The sequence below is a fragment of the Oreochromis niloticus genome, linkage group LG5 (assembly GCF_001858045.2).
Source record: "Oreochromis niloticus isolate F11D_XX linkage group LG5, O_niloticus_UMD_NMBU, whole genome shotgun sequence".
NCBI classification, from domain to species: domain Eukaryota; kingdom Metazoa; phylum Chordata; class Actinopteri; order Cichliformes; family Cichlidae; genus Oreochromis; species Oreochromis niloticus.
The window spans coordinates 14116171-14140345 of record NC_031970.2 but is presented as its reverse complement, the minus strand read 5'-3'; the positions used below and the strand labels follow the sequence as shown (position 1 = coordinate 14140345).

The 24175-nt window shown below is 37.4% G+C and overlaps 1 protein-coding gene across 1 annotated transcript in view; it reads left to right on the top strand.

Annotated features, from left to right (window-relative positions):
• Positions 1–8603: 8603 nt before the first annotated feature.
• LOC100704529 (sodium- and chloride-dependent taurine transporter) overlaps positions 8604–24175 on the top strand; it is a 29856-nt gene continuing 14284 nt past the window's right edge. The window contains exons 1-4 of the mRNA XM_005469717.4: positions 8604–8755; positions 9821–12045; positions 21877–22106; positions 22212–22346. Of these exons, the coding sequence (XP_005469774.1) occupies positions 21878–22106; positions 22212–22346 (364 nt within the window). The 5' untranslated portion in view covers positions 8604–8755; positions 9821–12045; position 21877. The remainder of the gene's footprint in view (positions 8756–9820; positions 12046–21876; positions 22107–22211; positions 22347–24175) is intronic.

Genomic DNA, 24175 nt, shown 5'->3' with positions numbered 1-24175 from the left:
GACAAAACTGCAAATGTGAATGCATTTTTTTTCTCTCACTCTTAACACGTCCATTGAACAACCAAATAAACTAATTGGCACTCTCTTTCTGGTTTTATGAGCATAAACAGAAAAAAATGAAATTGTTTCCAAATTTCAAAAATCATCCTTCATTGTATCATTGTCAGAGTATTGACTGCACATACAAAAAAAAAGAATCTACATTAGTTAAACATTTATCATTTCCCAAGTTTCTTCATCTAAAGAACCTTTCTTCCCCAGAGATCTCATCTTTGTAGGCATGTTTCTTTCTCGAATGATCTGCGGCACTATGTGTTTATATAATTTAATTATACTGCATGAAAACAACATGGCACACACCTGGCAGTATTGTGACAGATGCCCTCAGTGCAAATCAAGAAAATGGGGAATGTTTTGCATGCATGGCTAATAGACTCTGGCTAACACAACTCTCTCCAAGAGTGCTCTGCAAAACACAGCCTCTGCCATGGTAACAGATCGACTTTCTGTCTCATGCGGTGCAGCAGTGATTATTTCCATGGCAACATTATCAAAAGTTGCATGGCAACAATCATAAGCATGTCAGCTAGATCTGAACAGTAATGCCTTCTCTGTCCTTTTGTGATTTTCATTTTGTGCTGAGAAAATCACAATATAGCATCTCAGTTCCTGCGTCTTGCCTACTGAATTGACAAAAGTCTCTTTATTTGAGGGCTATGAAAGACTTTTATATGCCAAATTGACTTGTTTGCATATATAATAACAAGTGACAGAAGAATGACAATGATTTGAAGAAGCCATGCTTTGTCTTTACATTGCAGATTTTAATTATATCTTATACTGTTTGTATTGAACATAAATATTATTTGGCCACACAAGATGTCCAAGGGCACATCAGCAGCAAACTTAGCTCTTCTGTAGAAGTGAATGCATATCATATAGCACAGTGTAGCAGCGATATCACAGCAGCACATCCTGCTCCTTTGTTGTTTGATCAGTCTTAACACTATCTCTCTTTACCAGCTGCACTTCTTTCCACACTTTCAGTTTAGTTTCCTACAGTGCCATCACTGCCATCACTAAATGTAGCCTTAGTTTCTACATGATATTCTTTTTTCTAATTTTCAATTTGATGGTACCAGAATATCTAAAACAAAAGTTGGGATGGGGGCAACAAAAGGCTGATGAAGTAACCAGAAAAAACAATTATTAGCAGGTAATCTGTAAAAGATCAGTAACATGATATAAAAAGATCATCTTAGAGAGGCAGAGTTGAGACAGGTTGAGGTTAACTGATCTGCAAAGAAAAAAAAAAACCATCTCTGCAAATTGTGGAACAATTTCAAAATATGGTCCTCTGTAATTTTATTGAGATACAGGCACTTTAATTAAAAGAAGTTTACTGTATTTCTGTTTCATTACATTGTGTGGTTTTTCCTCCATGTATCAAACTGCGAGGCATTTTTCATTAATCAGCAGATTCATGCATGAATGAAAACACTGGCATAAATCCATAATGAAAGTAATCATTACATGCAGTTTTATATAAACACTGTGAAATTAAACAAATATCAACCAGTTACACTATCAAAATGCTGCCTACACACTAAGTACATTTTGCTAAAATGCAAAGTATCTCATTTACTTGTGATGTTTTTCAGGTTCTGCTGACTTCACAAAATCTTTAACAAGGTGAAAAGAACTAAATGCATATATTTAGACCTGGATTTATACATTTTATTAAAGAAATGCATGAATCCAAGGCCAAGAGCTGCTTGCAGTGTTCAAGATCACAATGAAAAATCAAATTTTCTTTAAAGAAATAGCAAAATGATATAAAGCATAAAAAATATGTTAAGTTAAAATATGAAATAAATCAGTAACTAAAAACAATGCTGTGTTCCTTTAAATAATCCTGACGCCAGCGGTGGTTGCCTAGCTGTTCATGGCTCACTGACTGAATGCATGACTGTGAACAGAGAAGTAGGCTGAATATTTGACGAGGTCTGCTAAAATGTAGGGACAGGAAAAGGGGGACTTTTCTAATTGAGAAACATTTGTTCTTCATAGAAACTAACTGCCTGCCTTATACATAATGCTAGTGTTTACTGGGAAGTGGTGCATTTATTTTGGTTTAATCCCTCTCGCTGGCCAACGGGATAGTCAGATGACAGGCACTAATCTCTGGACTCTCTGCCTGACTGACTGCCTACTTACTAATAAGGGATTAAAACCTAGCATGCCTCCATCACATAGCAGGCTCTCAACCCAACAAGTGGGGTGAATAGAGATGCTAACGCTGATGAAGTGAAGGAGTCAGATGATGAACCGTGTCACCTGCTTTCCTTACTTTTATATTCTATCTCAGACCTATATCTTTGTATATTTTGTGTTCCCTTTGAAATACAACACCTACTTAAACCATGAACTCACATAATGTTTTAAAACAATGATTTCAGAGCTGCTACCCTCTCTAGTAAACCTTAGTTTTCCAACATAGATGCTTCTCCTAGTTCTTGATACTCATCATTGGGACCAATGGGACTGGTTGATGAACAATCCATCAGCTAATCATAATTTTTAAAACAGCGAAAGTTATGGCCATGTTATGTCCATAGACATCATAAAAGGTGGACATATTTATCATGATGTCATATTTTGGTGTCTTAAGTCCTGTGCTGAAGGCTCCACATTAGGGTTTTCAGCATCACCATCTTGGTTTCAAAAACCTGAATGTGCTGAGAATTCATTTTTAAATTTTTATTCAATGAAACCTAAAATGAGTGATTGAGCCCATGAACTCATCGGGAAAGTAGAGGTAGAGGTCAAGACAGAAAGACTTTTTCTCGTAGACTTCAGGACTGAAACTACAGCTATTGCTGTCTGGTAGCCTTTAGATAGAATGCAAACACTTCTGCACTGGTTTCATTTTTCTCACTCAGGAGCTATGGCTATGTTTTATAGTAGAAATGGTTGAGCTACATGTAGGGTACCCTGGATTCAGTACATTTTATTGAAATAAATAAACATAAAAGCCAGACCAAAATTAAAGGTAAAACCCGGTATCATGGTAAAAGAATATTTTTCACAACACAACCACCGCTGTGGTTCAGATGCTAGCACAATCACTTTAGATAGAGCTGCTGCTGCATTAGCATGCTAGCATAATTACTATAGGCATGAGATCTAAGTTTAAGCACAAATCTCAGATAGCGTGTAGCACTAAGTAGCATTACATTCTCTCAAGTATTGCAGTGATTAAATTACACTGCTCACAAAATTAAAGGCATGATTTTTAGTGACTAATGTTTTTAATAACATTAAATAAATTAAGCTTCTGGGATAATGATCCTGTCTGTTAAGTACCAGAAACTATTGTTAATCAGTTTCAGCTGATTTGGTGTTAATTTAACTAACAACAGGTGCACTAAAGGGGTTACAATTAGATGACCCCTAAAACAGGAATGGTTTTACAGGTGGAGGCCAATGACATTTTTTTCTGACTATTTTTCTTTCTTTTTTTTAATTTAAATTTAGTATCAGTGTCATTAATGATAGCATGAAGCAATGCCTGCACAGGTAATTCAACTCCTTGAGGATGGCATATCAATAAATGCCATTGCCAGAAGGTTTGCTTTGTGTCCCAGCAAAGTCTCAATAGCATGGAGGAGGTATTTTGGACTGATATGTGCTGCTTTGTGCAATGAAGAACAGGATGAGCATCCTGGAGCCATTTGGGCTTAAGATTTTATTTTAACAGGAAACACATGACAGCATTAAAATTGTTTTGAAATGCAGTTTCAGTGAGAGTTAAAGCACACAGTCTTTTGTTTCTCCTCACTTTCTTTGTGACTTGCTTATAAAATCTGCCTCTTCTGGTCCTCTGTGAACAAATAGCATGCATTTTATTCTTATTCTTTCTAACATTCTGCTGATCTCTTTGAGCTTAGTTTCTTATTAGATTATTATCAAAACATTGATTGTATGATTTCATGTGGGAATTAAAAGTGACGAGATATTCAGTTTGAAAAGAATAAAACGCCTGATACCGTGATTCTATTTTATAAGCAAGAAACAGAAATATAAATAAATAGATATAAATATATATATAGAGAGAGAGAGATTAAATGATATCAAAGGTAATAAACGACTGAGGGAAAAAGTCTGATTAAATTTACTACTGAACACAGCTTTGTTTTTATTTTCTCTTTGCCCTTTTCAGGAAGTCTACCATCTAGATCTTTGTCACTTTTCCTGTCACATGACCTCGAGCTGCACTAACAGTGGCTGTGCAAACACAGTAACACCCTTTATGGTGTTAGAGTCTGCAATGTGCCCAGGGTTTTTTTTTTTCTTTCTTAGCAGACTGCTCTGGCATCTCAAAGAAAGCAAAGAAAATAAATTAAAATCATTGTTTCCAACTCCTTACACATACGTACGCACACATATATATGACACACAATGTCTTTGTTAACTCAGAAACGTTATTTGTATTTAGGTTACAAAAAAGAAGAAGCATATACTGCACATTGGACAGTCACGCACAATTAAGTTATTTCCTGAAAAGACCTCAAAGAGTCGCTGTATATTTTATGAAATATTATTATATTATTATCATGAAAATAATCTGCTACACCCACTCCTTCAGTTTGGGCTTACAGCTCCTGAGCTTCCTATTACCGTTGAAACCACTCTGGATTTCAACTTCCACATCTTCCACAACTTCCAATTGTTTCTTCGGCCCCTGGTACTAGTTTGTTTTCTCATGCTCCTTCTGTCTGACACTCTTGTCTGCTGGGATTGTAGCACCAATTACAGTGGTCTTGGCAGTGTTCTGCTTGTTGTCAACTAGCACTATGTCTAGTTGTGTAGCCAGTCTGGTCGTACAGTCCTGGTGTACTGTATCAACCAGTAGCTGGTGCTTTGATCATCTGGCAGCTCAGACGGGCATTGGAAGTCTTATGAGCCTACTCAGCTCCTGATGCCTGAGAGGAGCTTCAATATTGCAGAGAGGTAAGTAACTGACCTGCAGTTCAAAAATACTATGTCTTTACTTCTTTCATGACCACGTTTGTTCTGACCTGTGTTATCCAGTCCTGGTGAGTACCTGCTGTTACCTGCAATCATTTATTTGTGGTGCCTGGCATTCATGAAGTCATTAGTGTATTCTTCCAGGAGGTGCTGATTGTGTTACTCTTTCTGCCTGAGACTTGCTGTTGGATGTCCGCTTTGTGATGTTGATTGGTTCTGGAACATTGTTGTGGTCTGCTCTCAGGTCCGACCCACCTCAACTCTGGGTGGGTCTGTACTTTTTTACTTTGTTTTTTTTTTTTAATTTACTCTCACCAATATAAACATCACATGGTACATCTCTGACAGTTGCAACATTTATCAAGTGGCTTTTAATTTTATCCTTGTAAAAATTCAAAACAAAAAATGGAAAAATCTGCATCTGCATCACACCATAACACTCAATCTGGTGAAGGCTATTTTATTATCCATACCAGATTACTTCATTTGAAGTCATTTGACAGTGTAAGCTAATTGTTTGGTGCATCTGAGCAATTTTCATAAGTCATAGCGAGTCATTTGTCTGATTCATTTGTCACTGTGTGTGTTTGTATAATCTTTCCATTGAAGAAGTTTTCCTCAGTGTGTAAACGGCAGCATGGGTGTGTTTGTATTTGCATGTGTGTATGTCTCTCTGTGTTTTTAAGCTAACCCAAACAAATCTGTCCTTGGTGATTACAGAAAAGACAGAGTAACACGAACAAAGCATTATAACTGATATAATTCATGTCTCCCTGGTGTTCTCTGTGCTTTGGGTGCATGCTGGTTTCATTGTCTTTTGACTGATGGAAATGTCATATTGTTTCTTCAAAATGATATCTTATATCAGAAAATATCATTTTCTTCTGATATTCTTTTTTTACAAAAATGTTTTCAACCTTAGTTTTAAATTCATTTCTCTATACACCATTTTAGTCTCCTTGAAAACCCAAACATCCTGCAAGTAGTTTTCAGTTCCACTTGATTGGTTTTAGTCAAATGCAGGACTGGTAATTTGTTTACAGGACACAAATGAACTCACTTGTACACCTCAGATGTCCAGTTTACTGCATTCTCAAGCCAAAGGTCTCAAAACACAGAAGAGCAATGTATTCACAGAGTTGTCAAAGCGCCACTGTGACATGACCGATCAAAGCTGACTGAGGATGAGCTGCTGATATGCTGGATGTTGGCACGCATGGCCAAGATGCTGCAGCCTTCGTTGTCAACATCAGAGCACCATCTCTGATCTGACTGTTCTTGATTTCTATCAAGAACAGTCAGATGTGACAAATCTATTGTGACAATAGATGTGACAAAGGTATCGTGATGAGGTGGATGAGGAGCATATCCACAAGCCATCTTCCTTTTCCAACATTTAACCCTGATAGCCCCAGGATTTAGTGTTCCTTCCGAAGATGCCTGGGGAAGGCTGGGTTGACATGTTCAGAGGCAGCCACAGCCAGTGACCACTGCTGCAGGCTACACTCATTCAGGATTTGCCTAAACAATAGATCTGGACACCCATGCTGTCCCTGCACAGATACGTGACTTTTTGCATTGTGTCCAGAGGAGGCCATATCTTGTATTAAATGTCTTGTATATAGATATCGTGTTTGTCCATTTAATCTATTTGAAACCCAAACATTGAGTTTCTTTCTTTCTTTCTTTCTTTCTTTCTTTCTTTCTTTCTTTCTTTCTTTCTTTCTTTCTTTCTTTCTTTCTTTCAATCAACCAGTGAACGTGCTATTTTGCATGCTATTTAAATGAGGCACAAATGGAAAAAAACTCTATCCTACAACATAATGACTTTAAATGACCCATGTTTGCCGGCAGTATAATTATATAGTGTACACACTTTCACAGGAAATGACTCATCAAAAAGTGTACACTTGTTTTGAACAACTGCTCTGTCAGAGAGTCAAGAAAAGAGGAAGACCAATTTGACAGCACAGTCAAACAAACTGTAGAGACCTTTGAATTCAATGTCTCTTTCCTCTGCTGCACTGTCTTCAGACTCTAGGGTACTTTGAATACAACTTGCGTCTGCATAAAATCTAGTTTTAAGTTCCATTTCATGGGTATTTCAATGGAAACTGACATGTGAAGAATCGACACACAAATCACTCGACGAGTGGATGCCTAGCAGTATTGCAAAACTCATCTATTTCATAACATGAAAAATGTGCAAACACCTGCTCTTGCCATCTGCTGCATGTGGATGCATGATTCAAAATTCCTCATGAGTGAATCCCAAAATTTTATTCTGTGTGGCAATGGAAAACCAAGTACACAGAGGATCTTACAGGAAATATGGGAAAAGCAAAGGATTGGTTATAGGAGAGTAAAAAAAAATCCTTAAACCATATGTGTTACAAATTTTAAAATATCCCTTTTTTACATGGTGATAAGAAAGAGGGTTGGTTGCTTTGTTCTGATGAATAAGGAAAAAACAAATAGCAACAAAATACAGTCTGGAGGGGAAAATGGGTGTCTACATCATCTCTCAGTTTGTAAATATATTCACTGTGAAAAGAAATTCACAAAAGTAATTTAAAGCTGCGTTTGACTAAAGGCAAACACATTTTTTCTTCATAGTTCATAGACATGCCTTGATAAACCTGTGATGTGTTCAGCCTTCTGAAATGTATTAAAATGTTTATCGAAGCAAAGTATGATAAACACCCCTTTATTATATGCTGAGCATGAAAACTATACTATCCACAGTTCACCATGTCAACTGTAGAAGAGCACATGTTTTTCCAAGTATGTGACTGTAATTTGATTCCCAGTTACAGACTTTCTAGTCAGTGTCCTTGTATTCATTGAAATATGGTGTCGTCTTAAACAATGTTTCTCAAAGTAGAAACAAAGTAGTTTTGCACATTTTAAAGGAACAAGGCCACCTTGAAATGGAAGTATTTGAATTTGTCACTCTTTTGCCAATTTCCTGAAGTTGTGGCATGGTGCAGTTGATGACTGCCATGCAGATGTAGCTTCAACAATAATTCATGACATGACAGCTTCCATTGATCAACTCCCGCTGATCAAAGACAGTTCTGAACCTGTGCAGACCTCACACCCTTATTCTTTAAACTATCTAGGATTGTTTTTAGTCATCTCCAATTAGGACTTTGCATAACTGCACGGTATGAACTGATTGGTCATAGCAAAATTATCAACAGACATATCAATCTGATTATGTAGTCATTCATTTCAAGTGAGAAAGCAATTGTCATTTCAACTCAAAGTAGGTACACACTGTACAAAGTAAATGTATCAGACTAAAAGTGATGTCTTTTTCTGGGAGTCAACAATGACCAACAAAGAAGATTATTTCAACGGCAATGTAGTATAACATGTAGTATGACAGTATGGTAAATAACCATATTATTTGCCCTATTAATTTAATTTGAAAATACAAAAAAAAAAAAGCTATTCCTGTTAATATGAGAGTCTCTGTGGACTGAATAATTTTTGAAGCAAGCCTCAAGTGGCCACTAGACGAATTGCAGTTTTTGTCACTACACTGTTGGTTTGCCCACAGTGTAGCCTGCCCCTTGGACATACCTAATGTGATTATCATTTTCATTTTCATTTCTGCTGATGTGAAATGCAAAAGAGTATGATGAGAAAACCAAGTGAAGTACTGTAACTGAAACAGTTCGGCATGCAAATGAAGAGAGATAGGAGGAGTATTTAACAGGTAAGATAACAGTACAGGTCTAGCTTTTTTTAAAACAGCATTTTAAGATTACAAGCAAAGTAAAGTAAATATACAGTGCTTTTATTGAATATGCAATGCGAGAACATTATAACACTGGAAAGCTCTCACTGACTGTATGCCTAAAACATGTTTTCGATCTTTAAACGAGAGCGTTTCTTCTTATTTTTGATCAGGCAGATTTCTCAGGTAACAGTGATATGGATGAAGCTAGTCCATTAATCATTTTCCACCCAGATCACTTAAAAGTTATAAAGAACAGACCAAAAAGTACTTTGTCATATCTGGTACTCTAAGAGAAAAATAATTATCTGAGGTAATTCTCAGAATGTGTAAGGTCAATGAGTTCATCACGGTGCTCTGGAAGTGAACCGTTGCTACTTATTCAGTAGCAAGTCGTCGAGGTTGTCCAATAACAGAGCTTGGAGCAAGAAAGTAGGGAAAGTCTGCTATTTGGCACGCTGTTTCCAAAAAACAACACCTTGTTACATGAAAAACTCTTGCCCATGCCAACAGTTAGTTTCAAAACTCTTATTTTTTTCTTAATATTATGAGTTGTTGTGTTTCTCAAAGCAGTGAAATAGTAAACATCCTTATCTTCACCCAGCTGCTTTAGCCTGCCAGTGACCTTGTGCCAGGTTCTTAGTTAACTTTTGTGACATATGCCATTTGCTCTGAATAGATAAAGCAGCAATTTAGCGACATGAAGTTTGCAGGAGCACAATGTGTGTTATACATGAAATGGCAGCTATATTAAACATTAACAGTGAATCAAACAGAACAAGGATAAAAAAAAACTGGGATGATTTTTTTTTTTTCAACTCAGTGTTTAAATTCAGTGTTACTCCCCAATATGCAGTGCCTATGTCCTTGAACTATATAAAATGTTGAATATATTTTTCGTCTTAATGAAACAACAATGCATTTTAAATGTATTACTTTTTACATGTGTCTCTTCCTGCTGTTGTACTGCTGGCACAGTGACACATATTTGCAAAATAAACAGAAAATTCTTTCCTCCCTTCACTTTGTGAAATTGTCATCCAGGTCAAGGCTGAATGGAGAGTCCTGCAGAATGGCACACGGCTACTTCTGTGTATCCACACCCATTTTTTATTCATCCTGTGCACCATGGTGACACTGTTTAGTGGGACAGATCTCATCATCTGTGTATCCATATTTGGTTATGAGCAGTATATATGATAGTATTGGATTCCAAGAGTCCACTGTCGCTGTGGCTAGTTTTCCTGCTGAAGAGATTGCTAATGGTGCCCCTAGCACGGCTCTCTTTGAAGGCCTGAAAAGAGTTGCTTTCTAAGTTGGCGCTTGGAAGTTTGCATTAGAGGCGTTGCATACTTCTGTTTCTGTTGTTTGTGCTTTAAAACTAATAATAATAATAATAATAATAATAATAATAATAACAATAATAATAATAGTAATAATGCTTTTGAAATTCAATGTTCAAATCCAAATTTAACAGATGTTTGAATGGAGTTTGGTCAAATAGTGTCTGTAATTTTCCATTAAAGTTTCTGAGAAATTGCACTACCCTTCTTGAAACAACAACATCATGCAAGTTTCAACTTGTCTAATGTTAATGCTCTCACCTTAAAACCCACCCCAAACAAAAAAAAAACAAAAAACAATTTTTTGCAAGTTCCAGTTATGAATGAGTCACATCTAAACTCTTGCTTTTTGCAACATATTTGCCATCATATCCAACTTTTCTCATGATGGCTATGTAATGTATAATTGCACTGACCAAAATCAAATCAATTTTTAAAAAAATGACCATAAACCAGTTTCCCAGATCAGTGATTACATAAGACTACAGTCTGGATTTAAGTCAGTCCTTCAATAAGGTTAGAGAAAAGAATCGGTCTTCACTGTCAGTTGAGAGTCTACAACAAAAAAATGTCTCCAGTATTTAAGTCCAATGTTTTTTGGCCCCTCTGTCCACTTCAACATCTGCTCTACACAATCCTTTTGGCCAGTAACACCAAAAGGTGTTGAAAATAAAAAACACGTGTTATTTATTTATTTGTTAATGGCAGGTTAGCCTCAAAACATCAGTTACCAGTAACAACCCTTCAATCACCCTAACCCATTTACCAATATGGATAAAGTATGTAGAGCCATAACCTTATAAATGGACTGGTTCTTATATAGAGCTTTTCTACTTGGAGCACTCAAAGTGCTTTTTAGAGTTTTTTATTTATTTATTTTTTATAGTGTACATCAAGATTCTGACGGAAACAGGCAGAATATAGGAAGACAATTATCAGTTCCTTATCAAAACATAGGATTACAAAATAACAGAAACATCTTTTTATTCACAACAAAAACTCTGTCAGGCAAGTTAGTTTCGATTTAGAGTTGAGCTTGACTTGTTTGTGATAACGTTTGTTTTTTTTCTATTGTGAAAATAAAAAAATAAAATGAAATAAATAAATAATAACAATGTGGCTACACATCAAAAAGAGCTAAACCCAAATGCTGCTGAATCTGTGTTACCACAAAAGGTGTTATCTCGTAGAGATCGTTTATTTCCACACGTGCACTTCTTCGCCAGGACTCGGCCGCGTGTTTAAGGGGAAGTGGAACCAATTCAAGAACGCGCTCGACAATCTGAGCGCGTGCTCGTGAGAGGTGGATAAGACATAGACTAAATGGAGAGCTTGGCACTTTAATATTCATTAATGCTGCATGTGATGCTTGTAAACACCAACTTTTTTCTTTTTTTTTGGATGGCCCAACATAACCTTTAAAGGCATGCTGGTTGAAGTAACAATAACTCTAGCAACAAACACACAAAGGAAACAAAGTATAGCCTAATATAGCAACAATTCCTAGATAGGATATGGAAAAATAGCTTAATTTAAACTACTATCATAAATATAATCATAACTACTAGCTAGTGAATGGCTATATTCATTTCCTGATGCTTTGCAAACGCGCAGTTAGCCTTCAAAAAAAAAAAATCCGACTCCACTCGCTGCACCCTGAAGGCACCATAGACCTCTCCTGTTGCTCAGAGAGGAGGCAAGCCGGTGATTTTCCACTGCTGCTGCTTCTCTGGTCCCCCAGTTTTAAGAGACAAAGGTCAGGAAGAGAAGCTTATAAATAGGCTTAAATATAGGCTTCCGACGCGTTCAGTCCTCAGTCGCTCTAACGGACTCAAGAGGTCACGGACAAGACGAAACGGACAAGGGACGGCGCTCAAAGGACATTAAAAGGACAAAATAACAGAGGAAAGCACATCAACATTGCAGGTAAAGACAAAATGCACCCTCATTGCACACCTACAGAATATTTCACGGAGAGATGACGGTGCATCTTACATGCATTCTCTTATAAATTCTTTCTAAAATATCAAATTACGATTTTTGATGTTTTGACTTATTTCGATTTTGAGTCTGAATGGAAACATTTCTTTTTAAACCCCGAGGAACAGAAAAAAGTTATTGTCCATTTCTAAGTTAAATCCATTGCATGTGTTTCGTTATTATTGCTGGTTTTACTGATGGAAGTGTATACACGAGATGTTCGGGTGAAGATCTGTGAGGAAGCTGTGAGGTAGATTTGGGTGAAGGCTGTTCTCCCCTCGTCGCTGAGCGAGCGTTTAGGAAGGATCACTGGTGGACTTGTGTTATCCAGATGGCTACAGTGTCAGTTTTTATTATTGGAATATGTACAATTATCTGTTTTCATCTGTAGCTTTGTCATCTATGAGATGTAGCGGATTCACACATGTCTACGTCAGATGCTTTTATTTTAGAGGATCTTATTCATTTCTACCATTTGCTTGCTGTATTTATTTATTTATTTTAAATCGTCTTTGTTTAGGATGGCGAGCAGCGGATTTAGTTCTGTTATCTGGTTATTTGCTTTTACAGCCTACGCGAGTCTTACAGTCTTTGTCTCTCTATTATATATACATATATGTCGCTTTATTCTTAGGTCCATGGATATCCACATTATTTAAACCAAATGAGAAATTATATTTTTGGTCTTTTAGGTTTATTATATTGACTTTGTTTCGAATAATTGCGTTGCTGAACTAAAAAAGAAAGGGGAAGTGAGACGAGAAGGCGGAGATGCTCGTTTGTCGCTCTGAAAGCATCGCGCGCTGCTTCCCCTTAAAACGGCTCTCTCTCCCTCTCTCTCTCTCTCTCTCACTGTCTCGTCCTTTGAGTCTGCTTTTTCTTTCTTTTCTCCTTCGCTTAATTTTGTCTCCGTAACTGCACTATTTGTGACAATGAACGGAAGAATATGCAGAGAAAAACGTAATTTTGTACCTGGCGACTAGCTATATGGAAGGTAAAAGTAGTCATTTCACCGTCGCCAGTAACAAGTGCATGTGCAACGATCATTAGCTTCCTATTGCTATATAATTGTTAGAGTATTAAGAAATGGCGTTTTTCGTCTTTATACGTGAATCTTACGCGCTTCGTTCGGTCTCACATTTATTCACAAGGGGTCGCTACAGTGGATTGCTCAATACCGGAGACCTTTCTTGTGTTAGGTGAATGGGTAAATCACTACACTACAGGGCTCTCAGATGTCTTACAAAGGTTGGAAGAGAATAAAAAGATGATTACTGGCAGCCTCAGTGTGCCTTGGAGGGGTTTGGTTCTGATAACAAGTAGTTCTTTCCTTTTTGGGTTGGTTTCAGAGTTGGAAATTTACCCAGGATTTTTAACTCAGGAAGATGATAAAACCTGGAATGGAATATCTTTCACAAAGAGACCTTTACAAAGCATTTAGGGAACCATACCGAATGGAAAAAAAATCTTATCTATGAAGTTATTTATACTATTTGAGTTTGAAATTGGAGATTCAGCCTTGACAGAATTGATTAACAGTTGATAAACAGTGTGGCATCTCCCACACAGACCATAGATTTCAGTGCAAGGTTAGATTAATAGTGTTTTCTTTTTAATCATTTATAAGTGTCAGTTGCCAGTTCTTGTTAACTTTTAACTATATTTGGTCAGCAGTCTCCTGTATTTTAGAGCCTGATGACACTAAGTGGAAAATATACTGGTATACAGGGCCAATGTTGGGATTTGACAGAGACATTTCTGTGTGTATTTTCTCTGCTAGCGGCCTTGAGTTTAATCTAATCTTGACTGATGTAGGCAAAAATCTCAATCAACTGACGTCTGCTGGCAAGTGACTGATTTCAAGGGGCTGTAAAAATTTATGAAAATCAAGAAGTGTTCAGTGGTTCAGTCTATCAGAATCATATACCCTCATTCTCATGTCTTTTTATGAAAGCTGGCAAACTTTTAAGTCAGTTACATATTTGATGCTGTCATCCGTATCATGTGGGATGAGGGACAGTGGAGCTTTGAACAATGTCAGGAGTGACGTTAATACGGTAGGGTTCGAGTGATAAAGAACGAGAGTGCACATAATGAGCTTAAAATGCCTGCAAAAGACCCCTACGCATGTGACAGTTTATGGGTCTTAACAGACTTAAAAGGCACGTGCCTCCAAAGTCAGTGAGTTTGAGTGCTGAGTTTGATGTGTGAAACTCTCGAATAGCACTGGAAGCTCAGGATCATGTCAGAGCTAGCAAGTTAGCAGGGACTGATCTTTTCAAATTAAGAGAGGTGATGTTTCTGTAGTGAAGTGATTTTGAATTGTGTTGTTCTCTTGGATGGAAAAAAATAAGTAAATGACTAAAAAAACATTTCTGTGTGTGGGGGAAACACTGTAACCTGTCCAGAGATGCACTTCTTAGATTTTACGCCACACTATAATGCTTGTCTTTGTCTTTTGTATTTGTGTTTTAATATCTAATCTGCAAGGTATATTTCAATTTTAATATATTTGTTGTATTGTAAATAATAGACATTTATGTAAGTGAAAATGTAGTGGGAATTTGTTGTTCCCTTGTCTGACAAACTACTGCTGAAAGCTGACGTGTCAACCGTAGGCTGTTGCTGTTAAATGATTTATTAAGTCAGTAATCTGAGGTTAATGGAACGTGTGCCTGTGTGTGTGTGTGTGTGTGTGTGTGTGTGTGTGTGTGTGCGTGCATGTGCATATTAGTAAAATCTTAGTCATGGTGACAACAGCACTTTTTACAGATTAAATCTGAGAAAGGTGGTGCAAACGTATACTGACGTGGAGAATGAAAATATAAACTGTTGCATTGCATGTGTTGATATCAAACATTTATGATCAGGTGGCCTTGACATCAGACATGCCGCTCTAAATATTAACCAACTTGAACCAGTAAGCAACATAAATTCACACCATTATGTTAGTTCACTATGAGCTCATTGCTGTTGGAGCTGCCCCATTAATCTTGTATGGCTTTGTACAAATGTGTTGAGGTCTCAGTTTGAACATTTATTTAAAAAGCATTGACAGCTGTGAAAGATCTTATTTATCTTGGCTATTGAAGGTGAAAACGACAATGATAGTGATTAACACCTTATATATTTGTATATCAGGCTGATGAAAATTGCACATGTGCATGCGTTATCATGGTGATTGACTTTAATACATTTCATGCAAGATAACTGACAGAAGATAAAAGATCAGCATCACCTTGTGGCCAACGAACCAGTTTACCAGGAAATGTAGGAATCTTGGATTCTTTTAAGATTTCCAACGGAATGATTAATCAAAACAAGAAATGAAAAGCAAACAAACAAGACACTGAGAAAAAAATTGCATAATATATTACAGAGAACTTGAACTCAATACTTCTGTAGACTTGATGAAGTTGCAAAAACACCCTCAAGACAAGGGAGATAAGCTAGGGTTTATTGGCTTCTTGTGGTGGCAGGGACCATATCAATAATTACACTCCTGTAAATACTATAATGAGTAAAATAGAGCTTCCAGTGCTATCCCTCAGCCTCCCAGTAGACAAACCTACGGTATCAATTTGAAACTCCTACATCACCTTGTTTTCGAGTTATTGCATTCACAAACTTGGGTGTCCGCAGCACCAGTCTGTTGAGGTGACGACAATACCCCATTGGCCTTTTACAGCTGAGGGGTAAAAATGAAAACAACAAAGTTACAATGTAAAGAAAATGATATATTCTCATTGCATGGAGCAAAACTAGACAATCCTTGAGGAAGGAGTGCTTCCATTACAAGATGGGTGTTTTCCAATGTGTTAGGAAATTGGCAAGTAAAAGGTCATTAGATATTGAAGTTACAAATGTAAGGATAACATAAACCTGACTCTGAGTGAAAAATATCTGTATCTGCTGGACATGCAATTTTGAATCTGTGAATGAGTTTTCCGTGGCAGCTTCCAAGAAATTTCAAACATTTCTGTTAGTTTCCCACATATTTGATATGAAATGGTTCATGACGAAAGGTTCGGTTAAAACCTTGCATTATTCTTTCATAATAAACCTCAGCTTATCAGGAATCTCTTAATGGTTAAAGCACTTCTTAAAAACCAAAATATGACCAAAGTTTTGGGCAAAACTTGGAAATTACAGAGATACTAAAACAAGCCATAATCTTTAAAGTCCTTGGATGTTTAATTGTTAGATCCATATTTGCAGTATGTGAAGAAATGAAACTCAGCTCCACTGACCTGTTATAGTTTGTAGAACTAGAGTGGAAAAATTTTTTTAGCAGAACCGACAGTGTTAACTGTAGCTTGATAAGCCTTTTGGTAACTTTTGATAACTTTCTGTTGCCTCACATGCTCATACTTCTTGTGATTCTTGGTGTTCAAAGAAAAGCCTTTAGTCTCTTTTTTGGTCCATCAGCCCAACATCTATTTTTGTATTTGTCTGCATGTGACTATCACATGCTGTTACCTTCTGTAACATGTTTAATTTTTAGTAACAAATGTGTACACGGACCTCACTGTTTCTTTTTGTCTTCATGTCATTGTGTTTTCAGCTTTCCCCATCCAAGTTAATCTTTAACAGCTTTCAGTCACTCTTTCCTTTGTCCCTATGTTCCACCTATTTCTCACTCTTTTTTACTCATATTCACTCTCTGTGTTTTGGTTTCTTTTCCTGTCTTTCTTTTACAAGTTTTGTATGATCATTTCTATTTGTCTGAAGTGAAAATGAGAAAAGAGCATCGAGAAGTGTCTGCACTTATGCAAAGTGAGGTAGCATTAATGGGGGAAAATTGTAAATAAACAAGAGTGTCTAAAGGAGTGCCTTATAGAAAAGAACCATAGTAAAATTAAGAGGGAAGGTAGCTGTTGGCGGGAAACAACAGAAAATTTGCAAAAAAGGACAAGCTGATTTAAAAAGTGACCCAGGAGGAAAAGGGTGAGTGATTACAAGAAAAGGGGGTGGGGGCAACAGAAGCAAGCTGTGGAAATAAGGTGTGGGGGTGGGGGTAAAGGGTCGAGACTTCTGAAAGGCCCTGTGGGGGTTTGAAACATGAAGGATGTATAATGAAGAAAATGTAGAAAAACTAAAAGCAAAGGAGGTCAACCAAGATGATGAGAAAATGGGAATTGGAAATGGTGGAAAGGCAGAGGACAGCTGGTTTTGTGTAGCATCTCACTGTGTTTGGAAGACTGCTGTTGATTATTTTGTTACTGAAACGTCCAATCTTATCTCTAGTCTTTGGTAAAATATTTGAATCTGTCATCCTTAAGCCCTAAATCCAATAAGTCTATTCACTATTCATAAGCTAATAGGCTCAATGGCCTAAATAGCTCATTTGAAATTAATGAAATATCTAATATTGACATGTTTGTTAAAAGCACAACGTGATGAGCGTGAAAGAAGACGAAATATGGGTGAGGAAAAAAGAAAACAAATATGCAGTGGATGAGTAAAAGAAATTTGAGGCAAAAAAAGAGGAGAGTGGATTTAACGGGCAGCTGCAGCCAGCCCAGTGGAAATGTACATGGTCTCAAAATAGGAGAGTGTGTTATGTAAGTACTTTGGGAGTGTAGTAAGTATGTGAAGTCACTGAATGCATATCCAGAGTCTGGGTCCAGTGAGGTCCACCCTCACAAACACCAGCACCAGACAATGGGTCTCTGTTGTCCACAAAACTTTTGGCCTGAACTTTAAATCATCCCACAATTCATAGTGGTTTCCAAGGCCAGTCTAACTCCGTGGGAGTCATGTTATAGGAAATCGTGGAATAGCAACATTCCCGTGAACAGATTGCAGATTGGGTTCAGTCTCCTTGAAATGATGCCTTTTTCTTGGGATGAACCACCTGAGCAGCTAAATCTACAGCTACACATGGTCACCACTCAATTACTTCTATTTTCCACTACTTATCTGGGTCCAAGTCTGTAGTGAAAGCAGACTACACAAGATAGCTTTACCCCTCTGCCACATCATCCATCTCTTCCTGTGAAGTCCTGAAGCACTCCCAGGGCAGACTGAGTACACATCACTTCAGAGTGTTCTCGGTCAGCCCCAGGATTTAAACGCAGTTAATGTGCCTAGAAGATCTAATCTTAGAAGCGCCCAGGAAACATTCTCATCAGATGCTGTTTTCCAGTGATGTTCAAGGCGATTCAATGCAGTATGCTGAATCACTAGAGTCAGTTAGTTCCAAAGAATTGTTCAACAAATCGTTCAGCTTTGACCGAATTGTACTCACTGGAATTCAGCACAGTAACACAGTAACATTTAGCTAAAGGAGCTAGTGCTAGCGATCATAACGGACGAGCTAAATGCTATTCATATTTCTTGAGATTTTAATGGTTTCCTAGCTCAAAATTGGGGAGTAGTACTAATATGACTGTCAAGTCTTTATTTTTAAAAATTATTTTAAGCTAGTCTGCAATTCCCTCCAAAACATGATAGAGGTGATTCTGGCTGTTTCAGCAACTGACTGTCACTCCGTCTCTTTAAGTGACGGGCCACTTTACATTCACTGTAAAGTACTTAAAGTTACAAATCATTAAACATAGGCCATTCCTCTGCAGCAAAAGGTTGAATCACTTTTGATTTTCTACACGCTTTCCTAATACAAGGAAGTTTGTTCACTGGCCCTGCTGGGAACTTGAAGGTATGTGTTTATCTTCGTATGGCTTTGTAAGTTTAGCAACATGATGAATTGGATCAGAAAACAATGGCCTTCCTGTCAGTGTATTCCTGTGAACAAATGACTTAAAACACTTGGTGAGCAAGTTTATTCCTGCATGTTCACCTGCACCTGACTGGGGACAAAAAAAGGTCATTTCAGGATATAATTCTGTTCACAAGTTGAACTCCTTGCACAAAGCTCACTAGATTGTACTACATATATGCTATGTACAATGTGTTAGGACGTCCATTATACTTTACACATCCACAAGACTGTTAGCGCCCCCAAAAGCTTAATCATCAAATGGTCAAAGTACCTATGTACCTGCCAATTTTTGGGAATTTTAGAATACATCAACTGCACATATGCCATTTTCCCTTGTTTTTTAGCATGTTGTTGATACTAGAAGTGCCCGATTTGTCAAAATGTTTTATTACTGGATGATTCCCAACTACTACACTAGTAATTTCCAAAAGAACTGGTAGTACACAGTATATCCCAGCTCAACATTTTAATCTTGTTGTGCTTTTCTTTTTATGTATTTGATTTACCTTCACACTAGCTATTTTAGGCACATGGCTTCACTCCTGGAGTCAGTTTATTCAGGTTATTGCATTAATTCCTGTGATGCTGCAACACAACAGAGCACATTGCAGTATCATGTGAATTCCTCTTTTGTCTACTAGTTAGTTTCCTTTTTCAATGTAATATCTTAATCCAAATATATACAGGTATAATGTCACATATCTAGTGCTGTTAAGGGTCCTTTGTCTCTCCTAGCAGGAAGTCACTCACAGAATATATGCACAAAAAGCCAGTTCTCTCCTCCTAGCATTACTTATTAACTTACTATAGGAAGTTATTCATGAAGATAAATATATGTGTCACTAACTGTGAAATCATTAACTTGTTTGAAATGAGAGATGGTATTGCACAGGGCTGTTTGTACTTTTTCTGCCAATATTTGGCTGACTAAGCTAGTATTTAGGCATGAACAGCTTTTTTCCCAATTCTACCGTGGTTGAAGATATCTGCTGATGCCAAACACCAATCAACTTGTCTTAAATTAACAAGAGGCTAGGAATGATCCTTTATGTGCCTGATTTAATCATTGATTTACTAACTTATTTCCATTAGTCAGTTTGTGTTCATTATAAGATTTGTAGGCTACTGCTTAATGCTGCTATTAATTAACACAGTAGTTTCTCCTTTTGTTTCAGTGTGAGTGTGCCTCCCTTTAGTTCTAGTCACACACACAAATAATCTTAGGTTTCTCTTCAGACTTCATAGCTTTTGCGGCTTAGCGATCTATAAGCCACTCAGATAACAGATAACTCTCTTGCTGGGGTGAATTTTTACCCACCTTAGTGTATATCAATGTGTTACAAGCATTCACCCATCAATATAGTTAATAGATAATCAAAAACAGTGTTTCTTACCTGTTGGCTGGTGCCGGCAACGTCCCATGAAGGAGTGGTGGCCATCCTTAACCAAAATGCTCATTTTTAACTAGTAACAAACCCCCCAAATTAATTTGAAGCTGATTTTTTTTTTTTCTCCAAACAACGATATATTATATGAAAACAAATAATTTATTCAAAATAAAATGTATTCTTTTCATTAGTTTTTTTTTTTTTATATCAAAACTTAGAATTTCAGTTTCAAATCACTTTTTCAAATGAATAAAACATTTGATCCTGATTTAGCTTCATAGACAGGTGAGATGAAATGATATCAGTGATGCTGGCATCAACGCCTTATTCTGCAATAAAAGCCTCTAAAGAATTGTTACACTGAACATGACAACAGTTCATGTCCAATCACCTGACCACAGTTTGTGTCCAATTTAGAAACAAATTCAAACAAAAAAGCTGTAGGTGCAAGTAACGTGAAATACTTCCATGCTGTATCTGATTCAAACATAAGAATGATGCATTCTGACTAACATTCCTGGGTCTGGTAGAGGCAAGGGGGAAAACCCCCCCAACAACTTTAATTTAAATGTCCAGGTAAATAAAAAATGGAAACAAAGCCTGTATCTGCAGATAGCCACGGAAAAGTAGTCTTGCCCTCAGTTTTACCTTCTGTAAATATCATCCTGAAAGACACACTAAGAATGAAAGATAAAGACAAAGAACTAGAGGGTGCAGCAACCTAGCACATGGAAAGAGGGATGTGACATTTTCCACAGTGACAGACATCTGCTGACTACTAAGTATGTCAGTCTCTTCCCTGACTGTCTTTGTGTCCCTCATTGTGATTGCTGAATGGAAATTTACAGCTACAGTTGTGTCATCGTAACCCTTATAATGTTCAGCCAATCACAGCGCCATATTAAATAGTTTCAATGAGGAAGTGCCAAAGAAGGAAGACTGTAGTTTTACTGTTTCATCTTAAACGCATAACCATATATTCAAATCTTTTTATCTTGACTCTGATCAGTTTTAGCTTTCATCTGAACAAAATGCATTCAAATTGAACTGTTTATTTTAACCAGCTGCTTTTCTCATGTGCTATTTAGTAATAAGGGTTAGGCAACAAAACCTCTCGGTGAGCATTCAAAAAAATGACATGCGGTTCTTTTGGGGTTTTTTTGTCAGTTATCAGTTCCATGTATCCAACAGATAATTTGTATGCACTTATTTACATGACCACAGTTGGTCTCCTACATTTTTTTTTTTTTTGGTCATTTTCTTTTTAGAACTGACAAAAATGGAGGATGCCTAACCTGATGGTTTATGAGTGGGTGCATAACCTGCTGGTAATGCCTGTGGGAGTGATTACAACTGATAATAGCCATTCAGTGGGATGGTTTCTGAAGCAGATGATAATTTTACAACTTCCTGAATCTTAAGCAACTGTTAAGCAGTTTCCCTGCCTCAACTAATGCGTTTAGTCTCACAGTTCTTTGTCTCCAGTTCAGTCCCTTGCCACAACTGAAAAAATCAGTCTCAATCGTTCAGTAAAAATGCAGTGCATTCATGAAAGAAGGCACCAAAAAGATAATATATTTTTTTTAAATTATTATGCATATTTTTTTATTGTTTTTCATGAATGCAACTCTGACTTGATCTCTTCTTTGTCTTCTGTTTCAATAGAATGGCTCAAAAAGAGAAACTTCAGTGTCTGAAAGACTTCCATAAGGACACTCTGAAACCATCTCCCGGTAAGAGTCCTGGCACCCGGCCTGAAGATGAAGCAGAGGGCAAGCACCCCCAGCGAGAGAAGTGGGCCAGCAAGCTGGACTTTGTTCTGTCTGTTGCTGGTGGTTTTGTTGGTTTAGGGAATGTCTGGCGTTTCCCATACCTCTGCTATAAAAATGGTGGAGGTAAGGCTTTCAAATGCTGCAACAATTTATGAACATGGGCATATCCAGAGAACTCATGGGGGTAATATTTTTAGGTTAATGGTTTCCCTTGTGTTCCCCATCTAGGTGCATTTCTCATCCCCTACTTCATTTTCCTGTTTGGTGGAGGTCTGCCAGTCTTCTTCCTGGAGGTCGCCCTGGGTCAGTTCACCTCCGAGGGTGGCATTACCTGCTGGGAGAAGCTCTGTCCCATCTTTACTGGTATGTAGTCCCTAATTAGATCCTCCCTGCACAAATAATGAGCTATTTCTTAGGAATCACATTATAGGTGCCCACGATATCAGTTCTAAAATAAAGAAACTGGAGATTATGGTGGTGGTTAGATGGAGTATTCACCCTAATTAACTCTGTCTCGGGTGTAACTTGTCTCATGAGGGCTTTCCTCATGGAAACCCATTACTTACTGCTGTTGAATCAGTAATTTCAGACACATCACCATAACTATTCATTGAAATCTTATTTATTATAATGCTCACAAAATTCCAGTTATTGACTTAAAAAAACTTTGTTTCCATGCACCTGCGCTTGTACCTGTACCTGTGACTTCAGCTTCACTCACTTCGCCTTCTTTTGATAGCCCACCAATTTGACTGAGTGCAGAGTACAGGCTTTCCATATCCAATCCGAGACTTTGAATTTTTCCAGACCTCTGTTTTTTCCACTGAGAAATGGCTGTGTAACATAAGGCTGAGTCACACCAGGTTTTCATCCAATCAGGCTGCTGAGACTTTACCCTGCAGCCGTTACCAGGCAGCCAAGCCTGCACTGGTACACCAACATACTGAGGACTCTATTGTGCTTTAACCTTCTCTGGCTCACACCTGCCAAGATGCATTTCTTCAGTGTACTCTGACAGTTCCTCTGTAGTTATTTATTTCTACTTTACTGAGCTCAACTCTTTTTTTTTTTTTAATTCTAACCTCTTCTTTCTCCTCCTGTTATTAAATGTCTGTCATATTATTTTTCCCTCCTCCCTCTTATCTTCTGTCCTGGGCATCTCCACTTCCCCATCTTCATTTCATTCACTGTTCTTCTCACCTCCCCCTCTCCTCCTGTTCACTACCAGCCAAATAAGGTTAATGTATTCCTCCCTGTCTGTTCTGTTCTGAATAGTCATTTTTTAAAATCTTTTTGTAATATTTATACTGCTCCATCTTCAGCAGTTGCACATTAACAGTCATTATTTCTCAAACGCATTTCTGGATTTAGTTCAGAGCTATAAACACATTCATTTCTTTCTTATGATCTTAATTATTTACTTGTCCTGCTATTCTCGCTTTCACATAAATACACAATCTTTCTTATTTTCAGACACATTATCCTCTTGCAGTCTTGTACATGGATATCAAAGACACACACAGACACATACACAATCTCTCAAGACAGTGTACAGAGTGTCCTGAATCACACGTTGTTATGGCAACAGCGCAGCAACACATCAGAGAGATGATGAGAGAGAGAGAGGGGGGAAAAAAGCAGAGCACAGATCTGAGGACCAGACAGATGGATTGACAAAAAACAGGAAAAGGTGGAGAGGGATTTAACAGAGGAGAGAGAGTGAGGGGATTAAAGGAAGATAGGGGGGGAAAACAAAGCAAAAGCAAATGAGAAAACAGAGGATATGAGTGAAACAGAAGCGAAAGGTCTATACTACAAGACTTAGAAAAAATAAAAAGGACATTATCAACAAGGGGAAAATAACAAGGGGAGGAAATCCATGCAAAAAATTATCAAATATAATTTGGACTTACTGGTATTTGTTGTTGCAATATATGATATTGTGGGTTTAAAGTGAAATGTGATGTGATTAGCTTGGATTCAGAAATTTGAACTGTTGTTGGCATTTTTTGGCTTTAAGACCAAAGACAGGCCTTAAGCAGATAGTATTAGATGGTATTAGATAGTAGCGGATAGTATTAGTAAGGAATAGAAAAACAGCAAGAACTATAGACCGTATCTCGTAGTCTTACACAAATAACACTGCTACTGTGTAAACTGAAAATTATGAGGGCTTGAAGAATAAAACTGTC